The following is a 25,755-nucleotide window of genomic DNA, read 5'->3' as shown; positions in this document are numbered from 1 at the left end:
GCATTCATATATGTGGCTTCACCATTTTCCCATATCAGAACTAGATTTTTTTCCCCATTTTTGACAGCTGTCTTGAATATCTGCCAGGGTATAAGTCAGTGTAGCTCAGCCTGGAATTTCTAACAAATAAGCATTTGTTTCAAGGAGCCCTCATGAATTTCAGCAACCTGAGAAATGAATGGGTGATTTTTTTTAATGTACAGTTTTGCTATATGATCACTATGATTCAGTTTCTTTGAATATAGCTAAATTTTATTACACTGTCTGTAAAATTAGGCAGACTTTGACTGCCCACTGATGATCCCTCCATTAATATTATCATGTTTTGTTTTATTTTAATGCATTTTTATCTGTATTTGTATAAATTTGTTTTTCATTTGTAATTCTGGTCTGTGACTGTAATAAAATATTGATGGATTATGGGTGGCATGTTCATAGATTGCATTTTTATGTGTAAGACCTTAAAAACCTGGTGGGTGAGAAAGGCACCAAATAAAACTCTGAAATTCAAAGCTGTTATGTCTCTGCAAGAATGAAACATTCAAATAAACACATTTGCTATCAGGAGGGGTAAGTATTTGGAAAATAGATTTGTGATATGCTTCTGAAATGTTTGCTTTGCAATTTATGTAGTGAAATAGAATTTCTTAAAAAAAATTAAAGGCATACTTTAGCAATGCAGCAGGCCTTAGGGACATTTATGAGAATAAAATATGTTATGAGCCAACTAATATTTACAGTTCTACTTGTTGCTGACTAAATTAAGCTGTAAATCAGCCTCCTTGGAAGATGCCTGGCTGGGAAAGGTGATGTTGGACCAATTTTTGCATCAAGAGCATTCATGGCAAATTAAAATGCTCTGCTGCATGGAGAAAAGATGAAGAAATTAAACAGCAGAAGGTATTTTCTTAGAGAATGATAAAATCAGAATTGGAAATAGACGTGTAGGCTAATAATTTAACTAGTTTGGGTGAGGAAATGCACAACTAGAGAATTCATAACAGAGGAAACCTCCAGCAGTGGAGACCTCTTATATGTAATGGCCAGCATATAAATTAAGTTGTTTATAAAGAATCATTAAAAATCCACCCGATTCTCACAAGTATCCCAAAATGGGTTCTGGATCACAGAGGAAAAAGGGCACAGGCCCCTGCTCTTGTCCTTCCAATCCTGCTGATTACCACATGCTGTAGTGGGGAAAATGCCCCCTTTCAATGAGGGGCCAAAGTGAATGGAGATAGATGCAGTGACGTATACTGGCATGCACAAACTACAATGATCACTGGACTCCCCACCAAATAACAGCAGAATAGCCCCAAACAAATCAAGGTTACAGATTATATGCATTTAGGTTGTTACATTACCCAAGAAAGCTAAAAGAAAAAAAAATTGTTAATCACAGGCTAAGCCTTACACCAGAATGTAAGAATTCCATCCGGCGGGGTCCAGGAGGCGGGCCTTCTCTACAGTAGCTCCCGCCCTCTGGAAGATCTTACCCCCAGAGGTGAGGTTGGCCCAATCGCTCCTGGCCTTCTGGAGGAATCTGAAGACCTGGCTCTGCCACCGGGCTTGGGGCGGGGAGGGGAGTCATCATGTTTGGGGATGGCTAGTGCCCTAGAGCGCTCGTCGCATACAAGGACTGGGTTGGATCATCTGCCATTTGGATTTTATTTTTATCTGTATTTTATTGTTTATTTGTAATTGTGTTTTTAGATATTGTATTTTTATGTATTGTAATTGTATTATATATTTATTGTTTTATTGATTATTTTGTTGTAAACTGCCCAGAGTCCCTCTGGTGGGAGGAGATGGGTGATGACAAATTTGATAAATTAAATAAAATAAAATAAATAAAATAAATTTCTTTGCTAAGAAATTGGGGGTTACCTTGCTATGGTGCCCCAGCATTCCTTCACACTATAAGGATTCTATTCCTCTTAGATACCAACATGTTCAATAAACAATAGTGTTTCTTGTATCTACATACTTCCTCCTTTCACACCATTCCATTCACACTCTAAAGAAGGACAGTTGTTTGGTTACCATTATCTGCCTCCAGGGTCACAGCACTAGCTGATTCAATATGTAATTTTACTAGTTTTCCTTTCAATCATGCATGAGCTATTTCTAAAACAGTAAAGAGCATAAATGAAGAATGAAATGGATTAAACTTCAACAGAAAGGATGACAATAACCAAGGTGCCATCAATGGATCCATTAATCCATCTGGAGCACGATTTGTTCAAATCTGGATCTCTCCATGACCATGGTCTCTAGGGACATAACACACATGAGCCTAAGAACCAACATTGATTAAAAGATTCCCTCCAAATCTAATTTAAGCCATGTGCTGTTTTCTTTTTTTAAAAAAATGTTGAAGAATTCAACCTCCACCTGTATGTTGCAATATTTACTTGGTTGCTGTTTTTGTAAAACAAAACATCAGGAAAAGAATCTCATGATTAAACTTTTCACATCTAAGTTAGGTTTGAATTGGGATACAGAAGAAATTTGTCTTTCATTTTTACCAAGATTTTTCTGTTTTTGTTCTTTCAAAGTAATATGCAAGACATAATTCAACAATCCTATGATGTTTGTTCCTTTTTTCATAATTCCATATTCTAGAATCTGTCCAAAATAGACTGCAACGTACAGTATATAGGGCATCCTTACCTGAGGATGAGAAGCCATTATGAACATTAGGTTGTATGGCAGTGGTAACTCCATTTCCCTGGCACAGTTGATCAGAAAATTATGTTGCCCAACAGGCTGATGTTTTTCTCAGAAATGATAGGGCAATCTTGCCATTAAACAGAGTGAAGAATCCACTTAAGAATCAAAAGCCGGGTGTCATCTGTTTCTTCTAAGCCCCCAAACTATCATTTTCTCTTAGAGATCAACATATGGCACAGCGACAGTTCTTCCCCTACCCCAAAGGCAGTAGAGGGCAGTGTCCTATCACCAATAATGAAGGTGAATGTCCAGTTTTCTCCAGTACATGGAATGGGACAGGAGACAGTCTTGTCTCGTTCCTTAGGTAGTGCAATATCTTGGGCTAGTTTGGATAGATGGGCATTTTTTAATAGGGATAGTTTCCCAGTCTATCATTTTCCCATTGTGATGGAACTACAATCCTCAGAATGCAAATGAAATCTTCACTTTTGTTCCTTTAAATTATTTGAGAGTAGAATAAAGTTGCTAGATTGCAACCTGGAGATCCTCCACTGAAGAATCTGATGCCACATGAATCAAGGTGGTTGTAGTGGGTTTTTTCACTCAGTCCCAATTCCCTGCCTATTCTAACTCCTGGAATGAGAATCCAAGTATGCCATAGCAGGCAGGTAAAGGAGATGAATAATAAGACAGAGCAGGACAAGAGAAAGATGCTGTGGTTGTCTTTTCTTAAACTGTATTATGGGATTTAAAAGATCCAACAGATGTCTCCAGGATGCAACCTCACCATTGAATGTTGAAATGAAAGCTTGAAATTTTGTATTAATGGGGACACTTTTATAGCAGAAAAGGGAGTGATTCCTCTCTGTCAGCTAGAAAGTTATTAATTATTCAGATTTGAATAATTTATGTCATTTATGGAAAATGCTTTATCATTTTAGAATTTAAAGAGCCACTTCATAATATGAAGCATTTCAGAAATCATTTTTATCATCTTCAGGCTTTGGTTTAAAAGTGAGCAAATGCTGGAGTTAAAAAGAATATAAAACTACTGAAAAAAAGAGGTCAAGTTTGGTGGTGCATTTTTTTTTTTATGAATCCTTCATTCTGGAAACCATCAGTTGGAAATCATCCATTTCTTTAACTTTAAATTATTTCTTGACTTGAAATTCTGAAGGATGTGGGTGCTGGGAAACTAATAATTCATAATCCAAGCAAAAAGCTTTAAATGCCTATGGGAAACACATCCCTCACAGCACTCCAAATCAGAGAAAACACTTGTTAAATTTTCCCCCTGCTCCCCAAATCAGTCGCCATTTCTCCACCCTCAAAAGGCACCATACAAAAGGGCAGGGCTTATACCACAATTACATCTCTGTCACCTTGCCTGTTTCGTCCTCCCCCTGTGGAGACCAATGTCCCAGAGGGTTTAAGTAAAGAGCCAACACCTCTTTATCCAGATAAGGCTGAAATGTCTGTCTGTCCTTCATTTCTGTGACTTCTTTTATAGCCTTGCATTTAAGAGCTTCATGTAGCGTTTTCTGAGAAAGTAAATCTCAGCTTAGACTTACTTAGAAAGGAAATCTAGCCCCTGGCAAACTATGTGCTGGTTCATAAGCTTTGCAAAGTCAAACCTAGTTAGTACTTAGATAGGAGGTGACCAGAAACCCCAGGGCTGTAGCTAAGCTGGAAACTGAAAACACCTAAGAAGGCAATGACAAACCACTTCTGTGTTGTCAACCACAAAACTGCATGGATGGGCAAGTTGACCTTGACTCGAGGACATTTTAAATCTTAGATTTAACGGGGCTTAGGAGATATACATAAATTTGCCATTTAAAAGCAGGATTTCATCATTTCAATATTCTTTCTTACATCACAATATATGCCAAAGGTAGTGCACAAGATTAAAAAGAGACTATCTTTTATTACTTCTCAAATGTGTACCTTGCCTAATCCATTCTTTATCATGGATTTTGTGTCTTAATGTGCAGCAGCATTTGTGATATCCAGAAACCAGCTCCTGCCAATTAATTGTCACTGCCACATTTTCATCTTCAAGAGAACTGGAAGGTCGTTCAAACAATGAAATTAGGGCTGTGTTGAAGGCAATTGCTTGAACCTAGAAGGGAATAATTAATTTTAACCAATTTTCAACATTTCAAGACAACTGATTATCAATATCACACAAATGCCTCACCTTGTTAGAAAATCATAATTTGTAGGCATTTAAATTTCATGGCCACAGCTATAGCTATTTTGTTGTTGTTGTTGTTGTTAATGAAAGTTCAGCAAAATGTTTTTGAGAGGACAATGGGAATAGCTTAGATCTGTGTATCTGGGTAATATGTCTACTTTAATAAGAGCCTGAATATCAGAAAAAAAAGAGGAGTGGACCCAATTTAAAGTCAAATGATGTAAGCAAAGCCTTGGGCAAGTCAAATCAGTTTTGTGTGGCTCAAGAGCAGGAATAATGAGAAACAATTGAGCTCAGTGGGCATTTAGTTCTACAAGAGAACAAAACCCAAATAATCGAATTGTGAAGAAACTTTCAAAATATGCAAGGAGGCCACAAGGAATGCTATCCAATCTCTGCTTAAAAAAGAAAGAAAAGAAAGACTACTATGGCAGGATTATATCTCACTGGTAGACCAAATGGTTTGTGTGCAAACATTGTTCAGTTGTCCCTAGTTACTTCAGCTAGGACTGTATGGACCATAGATGTAGAGAGCCACTACAGTATATTAGTTATAGTGTTGAACCAAGGCTTATCCAGGTTCATATCCATACACAGCCATGGAAACTCACTGAGTGGTTTCAGGCCAGTCTCTCATACTCAACACAATCTATCCTATAGGATTGTTTTTGTGGGAAAATTGTTCTGAGAAAAAACTGAATACCTTGTTATCTTTATACCCCACCAGAAGGAAAGGCTCAGTATAAATCTAATGAATAAATATTACTCAGTATGGCAGCTTTCTATGTCCTTTTGAAGGCAGCTACCACTTTTGAACATCATTAGGTTTTTTTAAAAGTTTAACCAAAATCCCTTTCCTTGGAGTGTGAAAATGATTGTATGGCTCCAACTCTAACAGATAACAAACTGCTCCATCATAGAAGTGCCCTTCAAATATTTGAAGATAAGTATCATATTCTTTTCCTAGCTAAATATAACCTCCTCCATTCACCTTTCTTAACACAAATCTCCCTACAAAATATGTTTCAATCTGACCTTTTGGCCAGGAAGGCAAAATAGCCCATATCATGAGCTCTACTCAAATCTCCAATCAGATCCACACCAAGTTTGGCTCGACCTCTGTACTTTCCAAGCAGCCTTGCTTCCACCCTGCTCTTGTGTCAAGTCCTGAAGGGAACTTTCTCTGGTTTGTACAATGAAAGTGTTAGCACTGATTTTATTGCACCATAATTCTAGAAGTTGTGCCATACTTGCCTGTCCACAGACATCTCCGATTGTCAGAATAGCTTCATTTCCATCATGAGGGTTATACCAGTAGTCCATGCATGTCACTGTTCCCTCAAAGCCTTGAAGCCTGTATTGACATGAGAACCCTTTTTTGAAATTTAACTCTGCAAAATGGATCTCTTTGTTTGTAAATGCAACAGCTACCTAAAAGGGTGGGAGAAGGTGTGGGGACAGAAAAGGAGGAAAAAAAGAATATTCCTTCAGAACCACCATTCCTTTGCCATTGAAAAGTTGTCATCGTCGTCGTCATCATCATCATCATCCACCATCCCCTCAAAAATTGTGCTCCATTTCCATCAATACATCAACTTACCTTGTTAACATTTGGTAATGCAACCAGAGAGGTCACCCAGAGGTCTTTGGGTTTCACATCTTCTGTAGTGATTTGCAGCATCTTTTGTAACTTTAAACTTTCTCCCCAGAAGACAAGCAATCCATTCCTGCTCACAGTCAAATATTTGCTGGGGTGTTTAAAACATACTACGTTCTGAACAACATCTTTATGAATTGTTGGGAGAAACCGGAGATCTTTCCATTGGGGGATGACTGACAGCTTGGTTCGTTCATCTCTTTCATATAGCTCAAGAAGCACAAAGGAAGTCAATTTGTCCCAATCAATAAGGCCATCTCGGATCAAATCTATCTTATCAAAGAGCTCACCATATTCTTCCTTAGTGCCTTGCTTAATCATTGAAGACATTGTATTGACAAATGCTTCTCGAGTCATCAGACCCTTGTTTCCACTGGATTCTGAGGACTTGGAAGAAGAATAGAGGAAAAAATGGGGTTTAAAGTTTGCTACACTTTAATTGATTAAATTGAGGGTAACTTAGCAACCTTCATCAGTCTTCATTGAAAGCTACCATATTTTGTAGGGACATTAAGCAATATGAACATTATATGTATATGAACATACTCCACACCTGGGGCAGCTTCAGGGGTTGGCACAATTGAATAGCTTGTGAGAAGACACTGTTGACCCATTATGGCTGGTGCCACTGTTAGGTGGAATGAATCATTCTGAAAACAGGTGTTGGGAGTTGGGAGAAAGACATTGGAGCAGTGTTTATTTAGGTATTTATTTAAATGACTTATATGGCCACCTATCTTATGTGACATAATTCTGGACTGTATGCAGGTTGACTGGTTCAGTGCTTCTGAAGCTAGCTTGTCACCTTAGGTTTAGTGGAAAATGCTATCTTATAGGCAGTGTTGAAAAACGGTTATTGCCCATTCAATTGGCTTGTATACTTAAAATCTGATATGTGTGTGTCAGCCTTGCAAGGTAGACCAGACAGGAAGCTCAGCCAGATGCACTAATTCTACATTATCATAAGGTTACATTGACATAGTCTTGCAAGTCTGAAAGTACATTTTTCCCCTCATCCCTTTTACAGCACAAGAAACTAGAGAGGGTCCCTTGTGATCTGCTTGCCCTGCCCACATTCCTGCTGTGGGCTAAGTTGCCTTTTATCTGACCATTCCCTTAGCAGCATCTCTTCTCCCTGTCTCCCAAGGTCATTCCCACATGCCATTACAGCATGCCCATTTTGCTTCTCTTAGCCAACAAAATGTCTTTGGCCAATCTTGTGACCCACAAAATACACCCTCATTCTTGCTGTTAATGCCTGCTTCTTTGTCCTTTCCAAACATACAAGCAGATGGTTAGCAGTTTTGACTTGTTTTGTCCCTACTTCTGGGCAGTGATGAAATTGAGGCCCAGAGAAAAAGCAAATGTGCTGTGACAGTGGTGATAGGAAGGGATGATCACTCAAGGGAAGAATCCTACGCTGAACAATTTGGCCAGTACATCTCCACCCTGTAAACATTTCAAATCAATCCTGTTTCACATGAAAATTATTGCCCAATAGTTTGATTATCAAGTGGTGAGTGGGCTTATGGCAAAAGGAGCACAATCTAGGCTTTGGGATCATCCATGCAACCCAAAATCCTTTGGTTCAGCACCCAGAACCCCTTCAAACATTGTGTTTAATGTAACAGAAGATAGCAATTATTACATTCAGGGGAGTGATCATATTTCCCATCTTTAATTAAATGAAAATTGAGTTAAATATAAATGCAATTCAATTCATTTTCATTTTTTATGGTTTTGATCCTTTTCTTTTTCCAAGCCCTGCTTATTTTAAGACTGTAGCACTCAAAAAATCAAGTGTGAGTCTTGGCCCACAAGAAATTGCACAGTCCAGATTTTTGGTACTCTTTTAAGGAACACTTAGTTTTAGAGTGTATATTGAATGGCAATAGGCTAGGAGAAGAAGGTCCTGAATTTAAAGGATATGATATGATATGATATATGATATGATATGATATATGATATGATATGATATGATATGATATATGATATGATATGATATGATATGATATGATATATGATATGATATGATATGATATGATATGATATGATATGATATGATATGATATATATACTTTCTAGATACGCACATTTATTCATGAGATGGTCCATTGAACTTATTGGGACCTAGCTGAAAGAAGTAAAAGGTCCCTTCCTTGAAGCAGTGTCATCTAGTAGGATCCACTGTGCCTTCTCTGTCACAGTGCCTGACGTATGGAACACCATTCCTTCCCCCAATTTGGATCCCCCCAACCCTGTGTTCTGAAAAGCTTTAAAAATGTAATTATTCCCTTAGGCATTGGGCCAGGATGTTAGGTGAGCCCAGCTATATGGTTGCAGAATGTAATGTTTTGAGAACCTTGGCTGCATGGTATTAACATGACTGTGGTAGTCCTTTTTATTTGAAATGTTGGATTTGTTTGTTATGTTTTTAATTATTGTTGGCCACCCAGGGGTGCAAAAAAAAAAGTGAGCAGCCATATAATATATATATATATATATATATATATATATATGAAGAAAGAACAGAATTGAATAGTTTTAAGGCATGTGTACCATATCCTTGCAAGATGATCCTATACAGTATGTGTTGACTCAGAAGTAAGTCCCAAGGGAAGGAATGATTTTGATAGAAGATTTTCTACTTAGTATAGGCAGAACCCCATACTACATGAATTATTAGGAACAAGTCCAACCTCAGCTTTGCAGCTACATAAAAATAATTGTTGACTTGGCAAAATAAGTTATGTAGCTTAGTTTCTTTTCCTTATGAAAGACTTGTGTTTAATACTGCAAACACTTAAGGCCTCAAACTCATTTTATATGCAGAGATAAAAAGCTATCAGAATAATTATTTTAAATCACTCAGGAGGAAACCTCTTTATGCTATTTAATAAACACCCAATTCAATCTTCCCTGGAGACACATAAAAAAAACCCTTCCTTGAGTTTTCTCATATCCACAGATGGAAATATGATAGGAAGGGCAGAAGTGAGAAGATGAGAAATGCTGTTTTAGATATAAAAAGCCTCTTCCTATTCTTCCATGTCAATTAATTAACTGAACAGAAAACAACAATCACATGAAAAAATCACTTCAGTTTTTATACGCAGGGAAAGAAGATACCTGAAGCACAATACCATGAAAACTTTGAGGAAAATCAAGTTTAATTAATTATCATGCTAGTAGTTCAGTACTATTGATTTCATTGGTCTTCCCTCTAGCACATTAATGGAGCAATATTTTAGAAGGTAAATTTCACTCCATTTGCCCTCTCAAGTGTACTGTGTAATTTCTAAACGTAGATAGGAACCTGAACTGAATCAGCATGTGTTAAATTTTGCCTGAAGTTAGGTTTACAGTTTTTATCCAAGCGGCAGCAACACTATCAGTGACTATGTATAAGGCGTACAGTGTGTGTGGGTGGTTGAGGTAATATATATGTAGGTATGGGATGTGGGGGCGGTGGAAACAGAGTCATGTCTGCAGACAGTGCTGGGTTTTCATCCAAGGTTTCACAAGCAGCAGCAGCCTCTGTGGGAGGGCAAGATAGGATCAGAATGATCAAAGCAGCATTGCAGCATCACAGTACAAGCCCACCCCCCACCTCTTTTGTATACGCCTTGCAATGTCACATGCACATACAAAAGCTGTGTTGCTTGCTGTGCAATGCCACAGAACTGCTTTTGAAGAATGCAAGTGCTCAAGTTCACACACTAGATCAAGGGTCTCAAACTCATAATTACAGGCAGCTCTTCAGATCATTTTCTGTGGCCCACAAGAATACTTTGTAGGTATTGAGGTCATTGGCAGGGCACTGATCACCGCACAGCAGTAGCAGTAGCCTCTCACATCTTCCCAGCAGGTCTGCCAACAACAGCAGAAGCTGGCATACTTGGCCAGGCAGTGCACTTGGCACCTCAAAGCCTGTTGTGCCCAGCAGCATTGCTCACTCTCACCCAGTGTGGCAAGCTTCTCCTGAAGCTGCCCGGGGATTTCTGGGCAGGGACGGTGGGGGGACAAGGCTTGTCCAGGGAAGAAAGGTCAGGAGACAGAGGCTACCCAAGGTAGGGAAAGAGGAGGGTCTTAGGAGAAGGGCCAGGTCTGGATGCCCTGTCACCAGGGTCTCTTTGCCAGGCAAGGAAGGGGGAAAAGAGCAAGCAAGCAAGATCTGTCTGCTAAGCAGAGGCAGGAGGGTCTCTGCTGAGAGAAGAAAAGGAGAGTGAATGAGAAAAAGGACATCTGCTCCAGAAGGAGAGAGAAGAAAAACACAACTGCAGTATTTTGAGCAGGATGGTCTTGCTAAATCACCTGAGGTACCATCTTGAAATAAATAAATAAATAAATAAATATCAACATTCCAGTTAATGAAAAATGCTGCTAGCTTAATGGTCAAAATGAAATGACTGTTTTGCAAGAAGCTTTGTTTTGCAGTAAAGTTTTTGCTTATTAATACATTTATATTTAATAGAATACTGTGACACTGTTCATTTTCTACATTTTTGGCCAGCTTTTCAAACGTTCTGGATCAAGACTTTGTGTGGTGGCCCTCTGACTAATAAACTCATCCTCATTGGCACTGGTGACAATTTATATTGGAAAGCCCTGGACTAGATCGACCAGCCTGGTGGGCTAAGTTAGGTCAGAGTTTCCTCATCCCATCTAAACCATGGCTGCATTTGCACAAGAGGATTAACTGGGAGAGCATAGCAAAACCTGAACAAATTTATCTTTCAGATCTAAGTATCCACATGATACTTTAAACTGCCCCACTATTCAGTTAAGCAAGTTGTACCAGCTGAACTAGCAAGTAAAAAAGACTATTGTTTGAGCAGATGTCTCTCCTGCAAGTCAGTAAGGAAACTCTCATGTTTAATTTTGGAAGGGTGGCGGTAAAAATTATCTGCAATTGAAATGAGAGGTTCAAGTGCCAAAAATCAGGCAAGACATGCTCCAAGCAGAAGCACTTGGGTGGCTGTATTGTCTTCAGGACTTCATGACTTCAGATGAGGTGACCACCTCAAGTGCCAGACTGGAGAGGGAGCATTAGGATCCAGCTTATAGAAAGCTGCCATGCTGGACCAAAGACCTAACAGGCAGATAAGAGAATAGGTGCCAGGGAATAACAGAAAGCATCAAGAGCTGCATGGAGAGAGGGGAGGAAAAGCCTATCTGGTCCCTCTCTGGTACCCCCAGGTGCCTGGACTGATTAACAGCAGATTGTCAGGTAGCATCCTTCTTCCTGCTGCTTCCTGCTTGAGGAGATCTGGCAGTCAGCTGTGAGAGATTGAGGAGGAGACATTAACAAGAGCCATTTAGGCATGTAAGATGGTACTACCTTCCCTCATTCCGGCACTTCCCTGCTACCATTCCTTCTTATCTGTTGGAATAACAGCCATGGGTGAAAGAAGAAAACATTCCTCAGAGGCATCATTCCAAAAAGGAAAGCAAGCTTTTCTTTCTAAGCAAGAAAGAGCTTTCCTGAGATATATAAACTTCATGGCAAGCCTTCTGGCTTCAGGGAGGATATGAGTTGTGAAGCGATGCCTGATTTTCCTCTTAGTCAGACTTCAGGTGACCTGGCACCTATTGCAGCATCCATATCTCCATCTCAGTTGGATGTAACCATGTATACTTCTGAAGAAAAGTGTAGATGCAAGAGGGAGGTGATGGAGGTGCAATAAATAAATAAATAAACAGCTGCTGCTGAGCTTAATTCCTTAACTATAAATGATTTAGCTTTGTGGAAAGCTAACTCATTTATAGTTAAGGGGCTTTCTTGTACTGCATGAGCCACAGAAGCTGAAAAATGTCATGTTCTCCAAAGGCAATGAAAATAGAATCATCCATTCAATGCATAACTGGTATGAAATTCCCAATGGTGACCAAGTGGATCGGCTGTGGTTTATTTACTCAAAAACACAGAAACACATATACTGTTCTTGTGGCAAACTCTTCCAGTTTAGTATTCTATCCATATTGGGTTCTACAGGAACCAGGACAGAAAACATCTGGCTAGGAATTATCCATGCTATAAGAAGGTAACACATAACCAGAAAGCATTGCATAGATGGAAAGAGCTCGAGATGAGACTAAGGTTATAAAGACCACCATCAATAATAAGCCCCAAGAGAAAATTGCATCAGAGTCTCTTTGCTGGCAAAAGGCTGTGAAAAGTCTTGTTGCTATTGCAAGAATGCTTCATACTTAAAACCTACCTCTGTGTGGCTTTTTAGATCAGGTATATGTGTTCGAAAATATTATTCTGCCATGCTATAATCTAGGAGTTTGTCGCATCAAATGGAACACACTGACATCCAATAGACATGATCCTACCTTCCATGTGTTCATTCATGCACGTCTGGAAAACCCAGAGACATAATGAACACAAGAGAAAATATCTGTTTTGAAGTAGATGACACTCATAAGCAAAACAAACAAATACAGAACCTGCTGACTTGGTTTTATCTTCTGATCACTGTTACCAATATTTTTTTTTAAAAATCACATTTTATTTTTTTTTAAAAAATCCTTTGCAACCAGAGAAGAGAACATTATGAAAGTTGTTGGCTGAAATGTAGCCACAAGGAATGAGTAATGGATTTTTTTTTAGCAGAGAATCTCTTTTCAGTGAATTACCGATCTGCATCCAAATCAATCTAGCATTTAAAATAATGTCAAACTGAGCATGACAAAGTAAGTTAATATAGTACTTTTTCCCATATATTGTGCAATGATAAACTTCAAAGATCAGGACAAATGTGATCCACATAATAAATGGAATTTTAAGAGACATGCAAAGTGCTTCCAAGATAGGGTTGCCATCCTAATAATTTTATAAATTCTTGACTGGTGGGCAGATCCAAGATTAAATGGTCAGAAAGAGATTTTTATTCATGTGAGGATAGTAACCAGTGAGATTTTGGCTGCAGACAGGATGGTCACTGATGATTTGGTGGCTGAGGTCTGCTTGATTGGCATGGAGTATGAATAGTAACCAAAAAAAAAAAAAAAGAATTTACTCCATCTCAGAATATCAAGCTAATTCAATCAAAAGCCAGGTATTAAATTGGAGGTAATAATATCAAAAGGCTTGATGTTCCTTTCTTTGTTTTGAAGTGCACATGGACAGGAAAAGTATTTGACAATATTCTCTTCTAGCAATAGCTGATTGAGACTCATGGCATGCTACCTCAGAAATTCAGCTAAATTCCAAAGGCTGCAGTGGAGATAGAAACTCTCTCAAGGTAACAAATAGTCAATTGGATTTCGGTCATTTTTTTTTTTAAGTCTCTGATCCCTTCTTTCAAAGATCAGAAACATTTGAGGTATAGACAGAAACCAGAAAGGCTTCCCTCACTTTGTCTTCAATGTCTTTGAAATGTAAAGCTGGACTTGCTAGAGTTATTTAAAGGTTTGCATGGAATTTACCATCAATTCTTTAAGTTTCTTCCTTGACAGATACTGTAGAATCAGTCGTTTTTCAAATACTGCATGATCCAGGTTGGCAGGCCATTACTGGAAAGATTCAAGTCCAACTCAGATAAGGCACAGACTGTGTTTTCCTGCTCCAGTTTCTGATGCTGTTTACTTAACTATAAGCACGTGGTGTCCTGGACTATGTCAGGACATGGGAGGGGAAGGCTCTATCATTCCCCAGTCCCTTTCTCCCAATAATGGTATAGGCATTTGGGTTTTAAAAAAATCTGTATTGTGCCAGTAAACTCTGTCTACACCAATATTTCTCAACCTTGACAACTTTAAGATGTGTGGACTTCAACTCCCAGAATGCCCCAGCCAGCATAATTGGTCTATACCATGACATCATCATCATCATCATCATAATACTAATAATAATAATAAAGGGGCTATTGAAGAAAGATTGAGCTATCTTCAGCAAAGTCTGTTCCAGACCCATCTTCTGCATTGTATAAAGGCTAAGACCTCACAAGCCCTTAGAAATGCCAATGCTTCAAGAACCAGAACCAGAGGGATATTCCCAATATAGAGGAAATTGGTTGCAAGGAAAGAGGAAAAACCTGCCTACTTGGGAGTAAAACTTTTCTCCCAGTTTAGCCCTCTGACCAACTATTTTTTTAAATGATTTAATAAAGAAAAGAAATTGGGGAAAATAACAGAAACATAATGAAAAGGGAAAGTAGAAAAACTAAAGCTAACTGGTTTGCTTGATTCATTGGTCCTTGATGAGCAACAGCTGTTCCCAAGATGGATCAAAAGCAGGGTAAAAAAACCTTCAGTTGGTAGCACACCAGGGATGCAGCAATATCTCAATCAACTGTGCTATTTTGCTTGGCCAACTTCCGATTCTGAACATCTTATCGGATCCCTGGACTGTACCTCCCTGACTACAGTCCAATACTACATGTCTGAACATAGTGTCTTTCAGTTTATTGACCTCTGGAATAGCAGCAAAGAGCAATAGGAAACTCTAGCTCTTTCCTGTCTCAAAGTGGCTGTCCAGATCTTTGAAGCCCTTTTCTGGCAGCCCTACTATTATTGTTGTACTCATCCCTATTGTCTGTCTTCTGCATTTCTTGGCTTGATGAATACCCTCCATGAGCCTCTTGAGGATCCTTGACCTTCAGAAGTGGCTTTCAAGGGGTGTGGAGGCTTCAGTGAGATAGAGGTTGTTGGGGTTTCTCCTACTCCTGGAGAAGCAAATGTGCCAGTTTTCTTAAAGAGGCTCTGAGATTCCATTTGTGAAATTATTTTAATCAACAAACATTTTTTGAAAATAATTACAATCACAACCCACATTTAGTTCTGATATTTTGAAATTGCAGCTGCCAAGATTTCTGATCACCATGTTCTTTGGCTGTTATACTCCCTTATCTGTCAACAAGTCACACTGAATTCATTCAACAGTTTATTTCCAAGTAAAAAATCACATTAAGGATTGAACAATTCACATTAAAATGTTCCTAGAGGGTGAATCTCCCCAAATTAAATAAAAATAATTTTAATTTACTTATATTCTACAGTGGCTGCATTCGTGTGAGATCAAATCTGTAGAGATTTTGGCATCCTCACATGAGAGTTTGCAATACGTAGGTAAGAACGTCAACGTATTGTGAAATTTTGAGAGGCAATTGTATGAAATCTTGTGGGTGAACATTTCTAAAATTCCATAAAACCTGACCATTTCTTGAGACGTTGGCATTTTAAAAACCTGTGATGGTGTGATATTGCTTGGGATCAAAAATGTTGCCTACTCATGCTTGTGAAGTTAAACATATTTAGGTGGTTTGAACTGAAATTTCCTTCCACTGAATTTGCTTTGTTAAGGTGTATCAGCACACAGAGCAGTAAATCAGACTGGCTAAGGGAACACTTGCAACTTGTCCTCCATTCTGCCCTTGTTGGCAGCTGCTGGAATTAGCAAGTAACCTACTTTTAGATCCACCTACGTCTCAACAGTGGGGTGTTCTTTATTCTGCCAATGGGACTGTCTATTATGCTCTGAAGTCATAGAATCTGTTTGCCTAACAGTGTTCATTCTCAAGAGGAGTGCAGTAGAGCCCTTGATGCAATAAACAAATCAGGTTTAGGTTGTACAAGCATGGAGTAGAGAATGGAAATAAAAAATACCAAAAGAACATCTAGGAGAAATCTGGGAAAGAGATTATGTCCTTTTTCGTAAGAAAGCTTCCATGTTAATTTATTTTTCCCTCAAGCTAGTTCCATCAAGAAAAGAGAAAGAAGTACCATTTTCACATTATTATTTTACAGGGAATGCTTTGATTTTATGCTTGTCTTGTAATTGTTATGGATACTACAACTCTAGCTGAAATACACTGGCAAGCCCAATTCCCATTATAAATAGTTGTGATGGTGTATCGGAGTAAGCCATTTTCAGAACTTGTGGCAAAGCTGTGCATTTAATGGTTTCATGTTGGCAAATCACCTTGGCCTGCCCATTTCAGCTCTTGTCCCACTGAAAAGTTGGCAATCACAGAAGTATTCAAAGTGGTCCCCTGCAGGGGGTCTTAAACTGAGAATCCTGCAGGCAGTCGGAAATGAAGAACCCTGATTCAAATACACACATTGATACAGAGGATTTTATAGATTAATATTCAGTTGAAGCCAGAACCTTTCCTTTTAGGACTGATGGTTAAACAGTTAGAAAAGAGCCATGGAAGATTATTTCAATATATGATTACTGTGGCGAGATTACTATAAGCACAAAGATGGAAAGATTCAGCATTACCCACCATGGAGGAATGACTGGTAAAATTGACAGAATTGCTGAGATGGACAAACTGACTTTTTTGATTACAGAAAGGTCATTATTGACATTCATCAATGACTGGAAACCCCTTATGAACTTTTTGTGTAAAAAAGAAAATGATTTTGTGACTTATGGTTTTAATGATTAGAAAGAAGGGAATAATGATGTAGTCTTAGAGAGATTTGATTAGAGTTGTATGTATAACTGTTAAGAGGAAGATTGGAAGCCATATGTATATAAATATGTATGCACATATGTATGTACTGTACGTATATTTGTGTGTGTGTGTGTACATATACATACACACACACACACACACACACACACATATATATATCTTGTCTCTTGTTTCATGTCTAAGAGAATTTCTCTAAGAGAAAATTGTCTCTAAGAGAAAAGTACCACAGCCTGAGAGAGGAACTAGAGAGGATGTGGAAAGTGAAGGCCAAAGCGGTCCCGGTGGTGGTAAGGGCACTCAGGGCTGTGACCCCCAAACTGGGAGAGTGGCTCCAATGGATCCCAGGAACAACATCCGAGCTCTCTGTCCAGAAGAGTGCAGTGCTAGGAACAGCCAAGATACTGCGCAGAACCCTCAGACTCCCAGGCCTCTGGTAGAGAACTTGAGGTTGAGGAAGACACAGACCACCCATAGGGGTGAGAAGGGAATATTTATTTCATGTTCTCTTTTTATTTTCTTTCTCTTTTTTCTCTCTGCTTTTTTCTTTTCTGTTCTGTTCTGTTCTTTCTCTTTTTCATATTTACTTGACTATATTTTTCCCTTTGAAAATATTTATTACCTATGTAAAATTTTTAAATAAAAACTATTTTAAAAAAATGAAACGAAGAACCCTACGGCTGATTGGAAGTCAATCAGTTGTCAAGAAAACATCTATTTTCTCTCTCTCTCCTTTTTTAAAAAAACTGCTTACCTCCAACTCAACGGAAGAGCCCCTCTTTGCAAGCTGAAAGAAACAATGCAGCTTGAAAAATGACACTGGCAGAAATGGGCTGCTCACCTCCTCAGCCTTCTTTGCAAGAGGAAATCACATCCCACCCACCCCCAAGAGACCAGCCACGTTCCTACGGTTTCCTGCCAAACAACAGCTACAATATATATGAATGCTGCCAATTCCCATTAGCTGAGCAGCTCACAGGGGGGAAAGGGCAGGATGTGGAAGGGAAAGCTATTGTAATTGCAATCACCTCAATTAGACCCAATTTAAGCAGAGGCCTGACAAGCTGCCATAATTAGAGATCAAAACCTCAGCTTGCTCTGCTGGCGCTGGACCTTCCATCTCTTTTACTGAAGGGTTGCTGAATGTGAGGTCTTGCAATCATACTCCGTCTGCTCTGTGGCTGCAGACAGGGCCAGATCACACACCAGACAAGTCTCCTTTCCTATCAGAAACACTGACCCCTTGAAATAATTAATACTGTTAAAGGGAATGCAACAAAAATCTATAAAAGAAAGAGGCACCTGATCTTGACATGCTGAATACAACAATTGGAAGGGTCAGTATACCATGAAAAGTGTTAAACCACCTGTGGAATTAAAGCAAGTTCACAAAAGAGACTAGGTTTCTCTTGGATTCAGTTGACCTCCCCAACTCAGCCAAGTCTTGTGAATTGGATTAACCGAGGTCAGGGCTGCACTGGGTGGGGCAAGTGGGGCATGTGCCCCAGGCACCGCACTGGGGGGTGCCAAAATGGGTGCTGGGGGGGCACCAAAATGGGCACTAGGGGGGTGCCAAAATGGGTGCTCAGGGGTGCCAAAATGGGTGCTCAGGGGTGCCAAAATGGGTGCTGGGGAGCACCAAAATGGGCACGGAATCCATGTTTGCCTCAGGTGACACAGACCCTAGTTGCGGGCCTGACCAAGGTACAACCTTTCCTTCCTGCTGCTGGTTTGGAAGTGACTGCCTGGCATGGCCCTGCAAATACACAGCATCCCTAAGAACTCCCTACCAGATTATTTGACCCCTTCCTATAACTACAAGGGAATGAACAGGACCAGAAAAGGGGGTAGGGTTAGGGTTGTCAGCAATTAGCTCTGACCCAAAGTAGGATAAATAAGAGTTTCTCCCTCTGGGAAAGTTAAAAAACAGCAAGAAATGGCAACCTCCCAACTACAGTTAGCTTCCTACAAGGATGTCCATTTCCTGTTTGAACAGGGAATTCCTGGGCCATCTGTTGCTGACTCTCATTTACCCCTGGATAAGAGCAGACTAAGAGCCAGTTTGGTGTAGTGCTTTAGGCATCAGGCTAGAAACAGGGAGACCGTGAGTTCTAGTCCTGCCTTAGGCAAAAAGCCTAAGCTGGGGGACCTTGGCCAGCCACCCTCTCTCAGCCCTAGGAAGGGGGTATTGGCAGGGCTGCAACTAGGGTCTGTGTCACCCGGGGCAAACATGGATTCTGCACCCATTTTGGCAAAAAAAAAACCAGCACTAATTTTGGTGCCCCACCAGCATGGCGCCCGGGGCACATGCCCCGGTTGCCCCCAAGTTGTGGCTCTGGGTATTGGCAAAATACTTCTGAAAAACCTTGCCAAGGAAATGCAGGACTTGTAGAGGCAATCTCTGAGAATCAGACACAATTGAATAGATAAAAAAATTAGCAGACTTGGTCAGCTGTATCATATGTATGCTCATGCATGTATCACTAGGTTACAAATTTTACACCACTTGATTCAGGGCAATTCTCTTCCATAGCCAAAGCTGCTTCTCTCCCAAGCTGCTCCCAGCTGTTTCTTAAGCCAGGTTCAGAAATTCCAGTCTGGATTGTAGTGGGTTGCCAATGGGGTGGGGCTGGGCTGGTCATAGTCTGGACTATGGCCACCCCAGGGACTGATTGCTTGTTCTTCTGAGTTTTGTACTTCTCATCCATGCAGAAAGTCAAGTCTCACTGGCTGGCTCCCACGTGGATCAGTCTACCGATGCCTGCCTTGTCCTTTTAGGGACTGTTCCCTTCTCACTAGTCCCAGTTTCGTTGCTTTCCCAGATGTTTGCACACATCTTCACCCCCATCCCCCCACATTATCCCCTTTGACAACAAAGGAGACCCTTTCTTTTTCTTTTTTTCCTCCTATAGTAGCATTGTTGTTCTGTTGTTACAACGATCAGAGCAACAGGGAACAGGTAGTTCTTTCATCCCTATCTTTCTCTGTAGTTCAAGGAAATGTTGCAGGAAGGGAAAACTGATAATTCAGCTTCATAGAAAAAAAATAGTAATGTTCATATGTACAAGTGAAAGATGTAAAAGGGGAGAGGGAAGGGAAGGGAAGGGAAGAAGGGAAGGGAAGGGAAGGGAAGCTTTGCAGTACCATGGGCAGGGAGTGGGAAAACAAGGGAATATGCTTCACTCAACCTGGGAAAAGTAAGGGTTGAATGGAACATGAGCTTCATGATCATTGACTTAAGGCACCATCACAGTATCATCTGCAAAATATAAAAAACCTCTAAGAACACAGACTGCTCAGCAGCCCAGGACAAAATAGCTGCTAGAGTGGAGATACTGTGCCAGGACTGCAGCCACGTCAGAGCTGCCACTGTATTAGAATGAAGCTCTGGAGACCATTTGTTCTGAATGGCTTCAGACCACTCTGCTCAGAAAAGAACACTTCTGAATCAAAGCTGGACAGCCTGGGCATGGGGTGCATTTGCAATGGGCTGGGAGTGGAAGGAGGCTGACAACATCTGTTCCTGCACTCAGGGAGCAGTGGGTGGCCTGTGCTGGTGATGGGCCAAGCAAAGCATGGATCTGCATTTGCTCTTCCCACCTTACAGGCAATTGAAGTGTGAGGCTCAATAAGCAAAGCTCTTTGGGAAAACCTATAGGTCAGTAACAACACAAGATTTGCATACAAAATGTCACTGGCAGGTTCAATCCTTGGCAGCATCAGGGGATTAGACATTACTAGGCTGCCCTTACGCTTTTCTTTTCTAGGGCTGTGCAGGTCTTCAAAAGGCAGCCATGCTTCAATGAAAGTCCAAATAAAGTGTCTCTTCAAAATCCCTCATCAAAGGCCCATGGCCCCCCACTTTTAACTGGCAGAGTGGCCTCAGGGCTTCAGCATGCAAAGGTGGCTTCTATGAATATGCAGAAGTCACTTTCTTAGGAAGCAGGCTGGCCGACTGAAGCAGATGGCCATATCTTTATGCTTCACAGGGGCAGACTGACTTGGCTCTGTAAAGCATGTTACTGGATTGAGGCAGAGGAAGATCTAAGCAGGCACTGAGGCATGGTGGATGGACCACAGGGACCTATTATTTCCTTAAGTCTTCTTCTACAAGAACTACAGTTTTCAAGATTCAATTGGTTCTTAAAATCTGGAAACACATACGCACAAGGTATTAGTTACATTTTTCAGGGCCAATTGATAGTTTAGTGATCCCAGATTACATTTTCTCCCTTCTAAGAATTCCTCAGTGATGAACAGAACACATTTCCTTTCCCAAATCAGGTAACTATGAACTACCAGAAATATTAGGACTGGTACATAATACTTTCTGCTTGGCATCTCCCACAGTTTTTCTACTTAGACTATTAAAATGACAACAGAGACACCATAGTTTTGTGCTTCTATGAACCTTTAGCTTTGTAATCCTACTTTCTTTTAATCCTATTTTTCTTTTAATGAAAAATATGTTCTGCCCTTGCTTAGCTGCTTCCTTGTTTATCTATTTTACAGAATTTTTATACCACCCACTCAAATGACCCTGGGCAGTGAACATTAAAAACATAAGTTGCATGCAATAGTTTAGACATCCTGGTCAATTTGTATGTTTCAGTGAAAAATCCTCTTTGGGAGGAGATGGGCGGCAATAGAAATTTGAATAATAAATAAATAAATAAATAAATAAATAAATGGACAGAAAGTGATACATCCTCTATATGGTACAAACTTAAACACAACTTTCTGCAAATTGGAATGCATACTTACTACCAATGTACATTTGATTATAGACTGAAAATAAGAAAACAGTAAATATAGGAAGTGCAGAAGTTTGGACAGTCAGCTCTCTGTAACACTTCCTTTGGCAGAAACAACAGCATCCAAACTTTTCTGGTAGCTAAGAGTGTTTCTATACTGGTTTTTGGAATGTTTTCCCACTCCTACAGCTTGGAAGTATTCTTAGGTCTCCTTGCATGTACTTCATGACTTGTAGATGTTCCTTAGTATTCAAGATTGGAGACTGTGAAGCCCATTCCAAAATTGGAATTGGAATTGTCACCCTTCTTTTCTGCTAGTGTTTCATGGCTAATTTGAAGGTATGTTTTGTATCCTTGCCTTGCTGAAACTTCTAACTACTTTTCAGCTTAATTATGCAGAAGCACTATTGCTGGCCTTAGTTGAGCCCACATCCACACACTCTACTCTCAACAACCTCATGAATCCCACCAACAGCATGTTCACACCTTCTCTTCCTTCCTTACCCCTTCTTAATACCAATACCCCACTACCACAGCTTTCCTGTGAGGACCCCTTCTTGTACATCTGTTGTCAAGGGACTCACAGTGTGGTGGGGATCCTTTCCCCTCCTGTTTTCTCCCTTATCCATGCAGCAAGATCTCACAATCTTAGTCCACTCCCCAGATCGATGCCTGAGGCCTCCAAGCATCACTGTGGCATCCGCTTCTAAGCACGTTAGCCAGCACTACTTCCAACTGCTCTCTTGTTGAAGTTACAGTTGCAGACGACCCACATTTTGAACCTCATCCTGGCTACCCCCTCTCCCACTGACCTTCATGAGGGCAATCTCTGCAGCTCACTCTCTATTCTCTAGCTTAGCCCATTCCTGCTGGTTCTCTCACTGCCACTGCCACCTTGCAGCTGCCCAATCTATAATGACAGCCACTGTGAAATGACTTCATTCTCCAACAACCAACAGTCCAGATTATTTCCACTTTCTCCTCTGTTCCTTCCTCGCTGCTTCTTCTTCTGACTGCAGAAAAAAAAAAAATGAAAACTCTGACTCCAAGTCAGGCCCAGTTTGTTTCTAAGCATTTTGTCTCCTATTTCTTCCCAGTCTTGATCTCTCATCCCTCATCAGTAAGTTCCTTCAGTCTACCAACATCCCATTCCTTCTCAGTCATTTTCTTCTCTAACTCTGCTCCATTCCTAATTGTCACATCTTCATTACCTAACCTAGCCTGCATAATTACTTCACAAACAGAAACATGTCAGCAGGACCATCTTAAAATTAGATCAAGCACACACATCCCTCCTCCCCCACTATTCCCATCATTTGTATTTGGCCTGCTTGTGGACCATTACAGAATGATGGCAAAAATACTGTAGGATTGTTTTTAATTCCACGGGCTCTCAAAATGTTCTGCTTTTAGGGCAAAATAACAGATTTGGGCCTAACATTCAGATGGACCAGTTTCATTCTGAGATGGCTACTGCTTGCTCTATAAACATCTGCCATTCTGCAGTAAACTATGGTATTAGCTCAGAGGCACATTTCAGAATTTTATTCCAAGCCTTTTCACTTCTCTGGCTTTTGCACCACTTTAAAATAGATGGATGCTTTGTCTTTTTTTTTTTTCTCCTTGTGCAATGTGAACCAGAAAGCAGCCATTTATTTTTACAGGTGTAGTTGTTGAGCCGTGAGTTTGTGTTTGTACTTTGATTACCAATAACTATCTCCTTTCTCCTTTCATATTTCTGACATGCTCATCTCTGTTTGCACTCTTAAAACATCAGTGCTTCCTACGTTAAAATTAGCATATTCAATCTGCTGCAGAAGATCTTCTGGCTTTCTGGAAATGTATACAGAGTTTATACAAGGTGCTAAATGAAAAAAAGGTAAATATGTTCTGTGGTTAAAAACAACATTCAGATTGAATAATTCTATATTGGACTGTGGGTTCTCACAGTACATTGAACTATAAACTAACCAAATGGGCTAGGTTTGTAGAACACACTAAGCCATATGCATACAAAACAAACAAACAAAACAAGGTTAGCATGCTAGACAAATGCACTCACTGCTAGCTCTCTGAGTTGGTTAAGCATGTCAAGCTAATACAGTAATCAAGTTGCTGCATAACTTGCTTGCTTTGATTTTTTTCCCCCTTTTTATTTTTCTGCATTTTTTTTGTTCTTGTGTTCTATTAATATTCTATTTCAATAAAAAGCATACATAACCCATGATGCTTTTCCCTTTTGAGATAAGCAATGTTATGTACAGCACACAAACAACATGAGGTCTAAGAAAATAGAAAAGGAAATATATAAAATATAATCTAGTTTATAACAAACCCAAGCATTCATCAATGGTTCTTCATCTAATTGGAAAGGGGTACTAAGTAGGCTATCACAAAAATCAGTTAAGGTTCTCTGCTGGATGAAGAGATGAAGGCGATGCTTTTCAAATTTACAGATAATTCAAAATTTTGTGGGAAAAATAGTTCAAAACTCAAGAGGTTGCATAAATGGTCAGAAAGTAATTGAACACAATCTAACAGAGAGAAGTGCAAAGGAAACATAAATCAAATGCATAGGTACTGAATGAGGGATATTTGCCTTGGTATTAATACATGGTAATAGTTCTTGAAAAAAGATTTTGACACAATAATTGATCGCCAATAGTATGATGTGGCTGCAGAAATGACATATGTAATTTTTGGCTGCATCAGCAGAACTATAAATTCTAAACCATCGAAAATAATCATTCCACTCTATTAGACTCTTATCAGATCCTACTTGAAAATTGTGTCCAGTCCTGGCCACTAAACTTTAAAAAGAGTGAAACAAATTCAGAAATAGGCAACAAAGATAATCAGGGACCAGACACCAAGGTCTACAAAGACAATTTGAAGAAATGGGGCATATTTAGCTTTGATAAATGATGACTTAGAGGGGATATGATATTACTCTCAAATACCTTGAAAGAGTGTCATGCAGAAAAAGATCAAGACCTATTATCTCTCATTCAAGAGTGGAGGACACAAACTAATGGATTTAAGTCACAGGAAAGCAAATCCCCAAGAATTTAAAAAGAAAAGAAAACCCTACATAATAGTAATAACAGTTTGACAGTAGAATCAACTGACCCGTGGAGATGATGGACCTCTCTTCACTGGATGTGATTAGGAGAGGATAGCCATCTGCAGTATCTGGGATATTTTACTCTGTATAATATCTAAATTAAAGGAAGTACTAATTCCACTCTGTTTTAGTCAGACCCCACCTCAGGTATTGTACCGAGTTCTGGGAATCACATAGAAGAAGAATTCAGATAAATCACAGCAGGTTCAGAGAACAACAACAAAATGATTAAAGGATTAGATACTTAACTGTAAAAGCTGACTGTGGTAGCTGAGCATTTTTAGTTTTGGAGGAGAAAATTACTTGAGGGGGATCATGGTTGTGATATCTATTTGAGTATTGATAGATAAATACATGAAAGGATGTCACATAGAAGGTCAAGACCCATTATCTCTTTTTGCAGAATGCAGGATGAGGGATTAGGAATTGCAACTGAATGATAGGGGGAAAAAATCCTACCAGTAAGAACTGTACAATACTGAAAGAGAGATGGTGGGCTTCCTTTCATTGCATGGGTTCAAGTAAAGTCCTTCTGGTGGGAAGAGATGGGTGGTGACAAATTTGATAAATATTTCTATCTCTAGGATTTCTTGATGGTGGCTTTCACCAAAAGACTGGATTTTTGTTTATGGCAACTAGTCCAGGGAGCCAATTTTTCTTGGCATCTGATTACCTACAGGATGTAAATCCTATATCCCTTTCCTGGGGAATGTAACATTTCAGTTATTTATTAGGATCCAAAGAGGTATGTGCAGTTTGACTATCAACTAAGAAAATGATGCTCATATATTGCAATTCTGGGGAAGGTAATGGCAACCCACCCCAGGTTAGCCAGAAGAGATAAGGAATTACTTTTAAACAAGCAATGTGCAGAAGTGGAAGAAGACAATAGAATAGGAAGGACAAGAGACCTCTTCCAGAAA

General features: G+C 39.7%; 1 protein-coding gene across 1 annotated transcript in view; it reads right to left on the bottom strand.

The window, feature by feature from the left end:
- The window catches only part of WDR49 (WD repeat domain 49), a 95,769-nt gene that overhangs the window by 67,894 nt on the left and 2,120 nt on the right, over positions 1–25,755 (bottom strand). The window contains exons 2-4 of the mRNA XM_063306815.1: positions 6,471–6,914; positions 6,125–6,301; positions 4,621–4,795 (exon numbers count right to left, since the gene is read on the bottom strand). Coding sequence (XP_063162885.1) covers positions 4,621–4,795; positions 6,125–6,301; positions 6,471–6,914 — 796 coding nt within the window. The remainder of the gene's footprint in view (positions 1–4,620; positions 4,796–6,124; positions 6,302–6,470; positions 6,915–25,755) is intronic.

This window comes from Candoia aspera, chromosome 6 (assembly GCF_035149785.1).
Source record: "Candoia aspera isolate rCanAsp1 chromosome 6, rCanAsp1.hap2, whole genome shotgun sequence".
In the NCBI taxonomy this organism is placed as follows: Eukaryota; Metazoa; Chordata; class Lepidosauria; order Squamata; family Boidae; genus Candoia; species Candoia aspera.
Note: the sequence above shows the minus strand (reverse complement) of the source record. Positions and strands in the feature narration are given on the sequence as shown.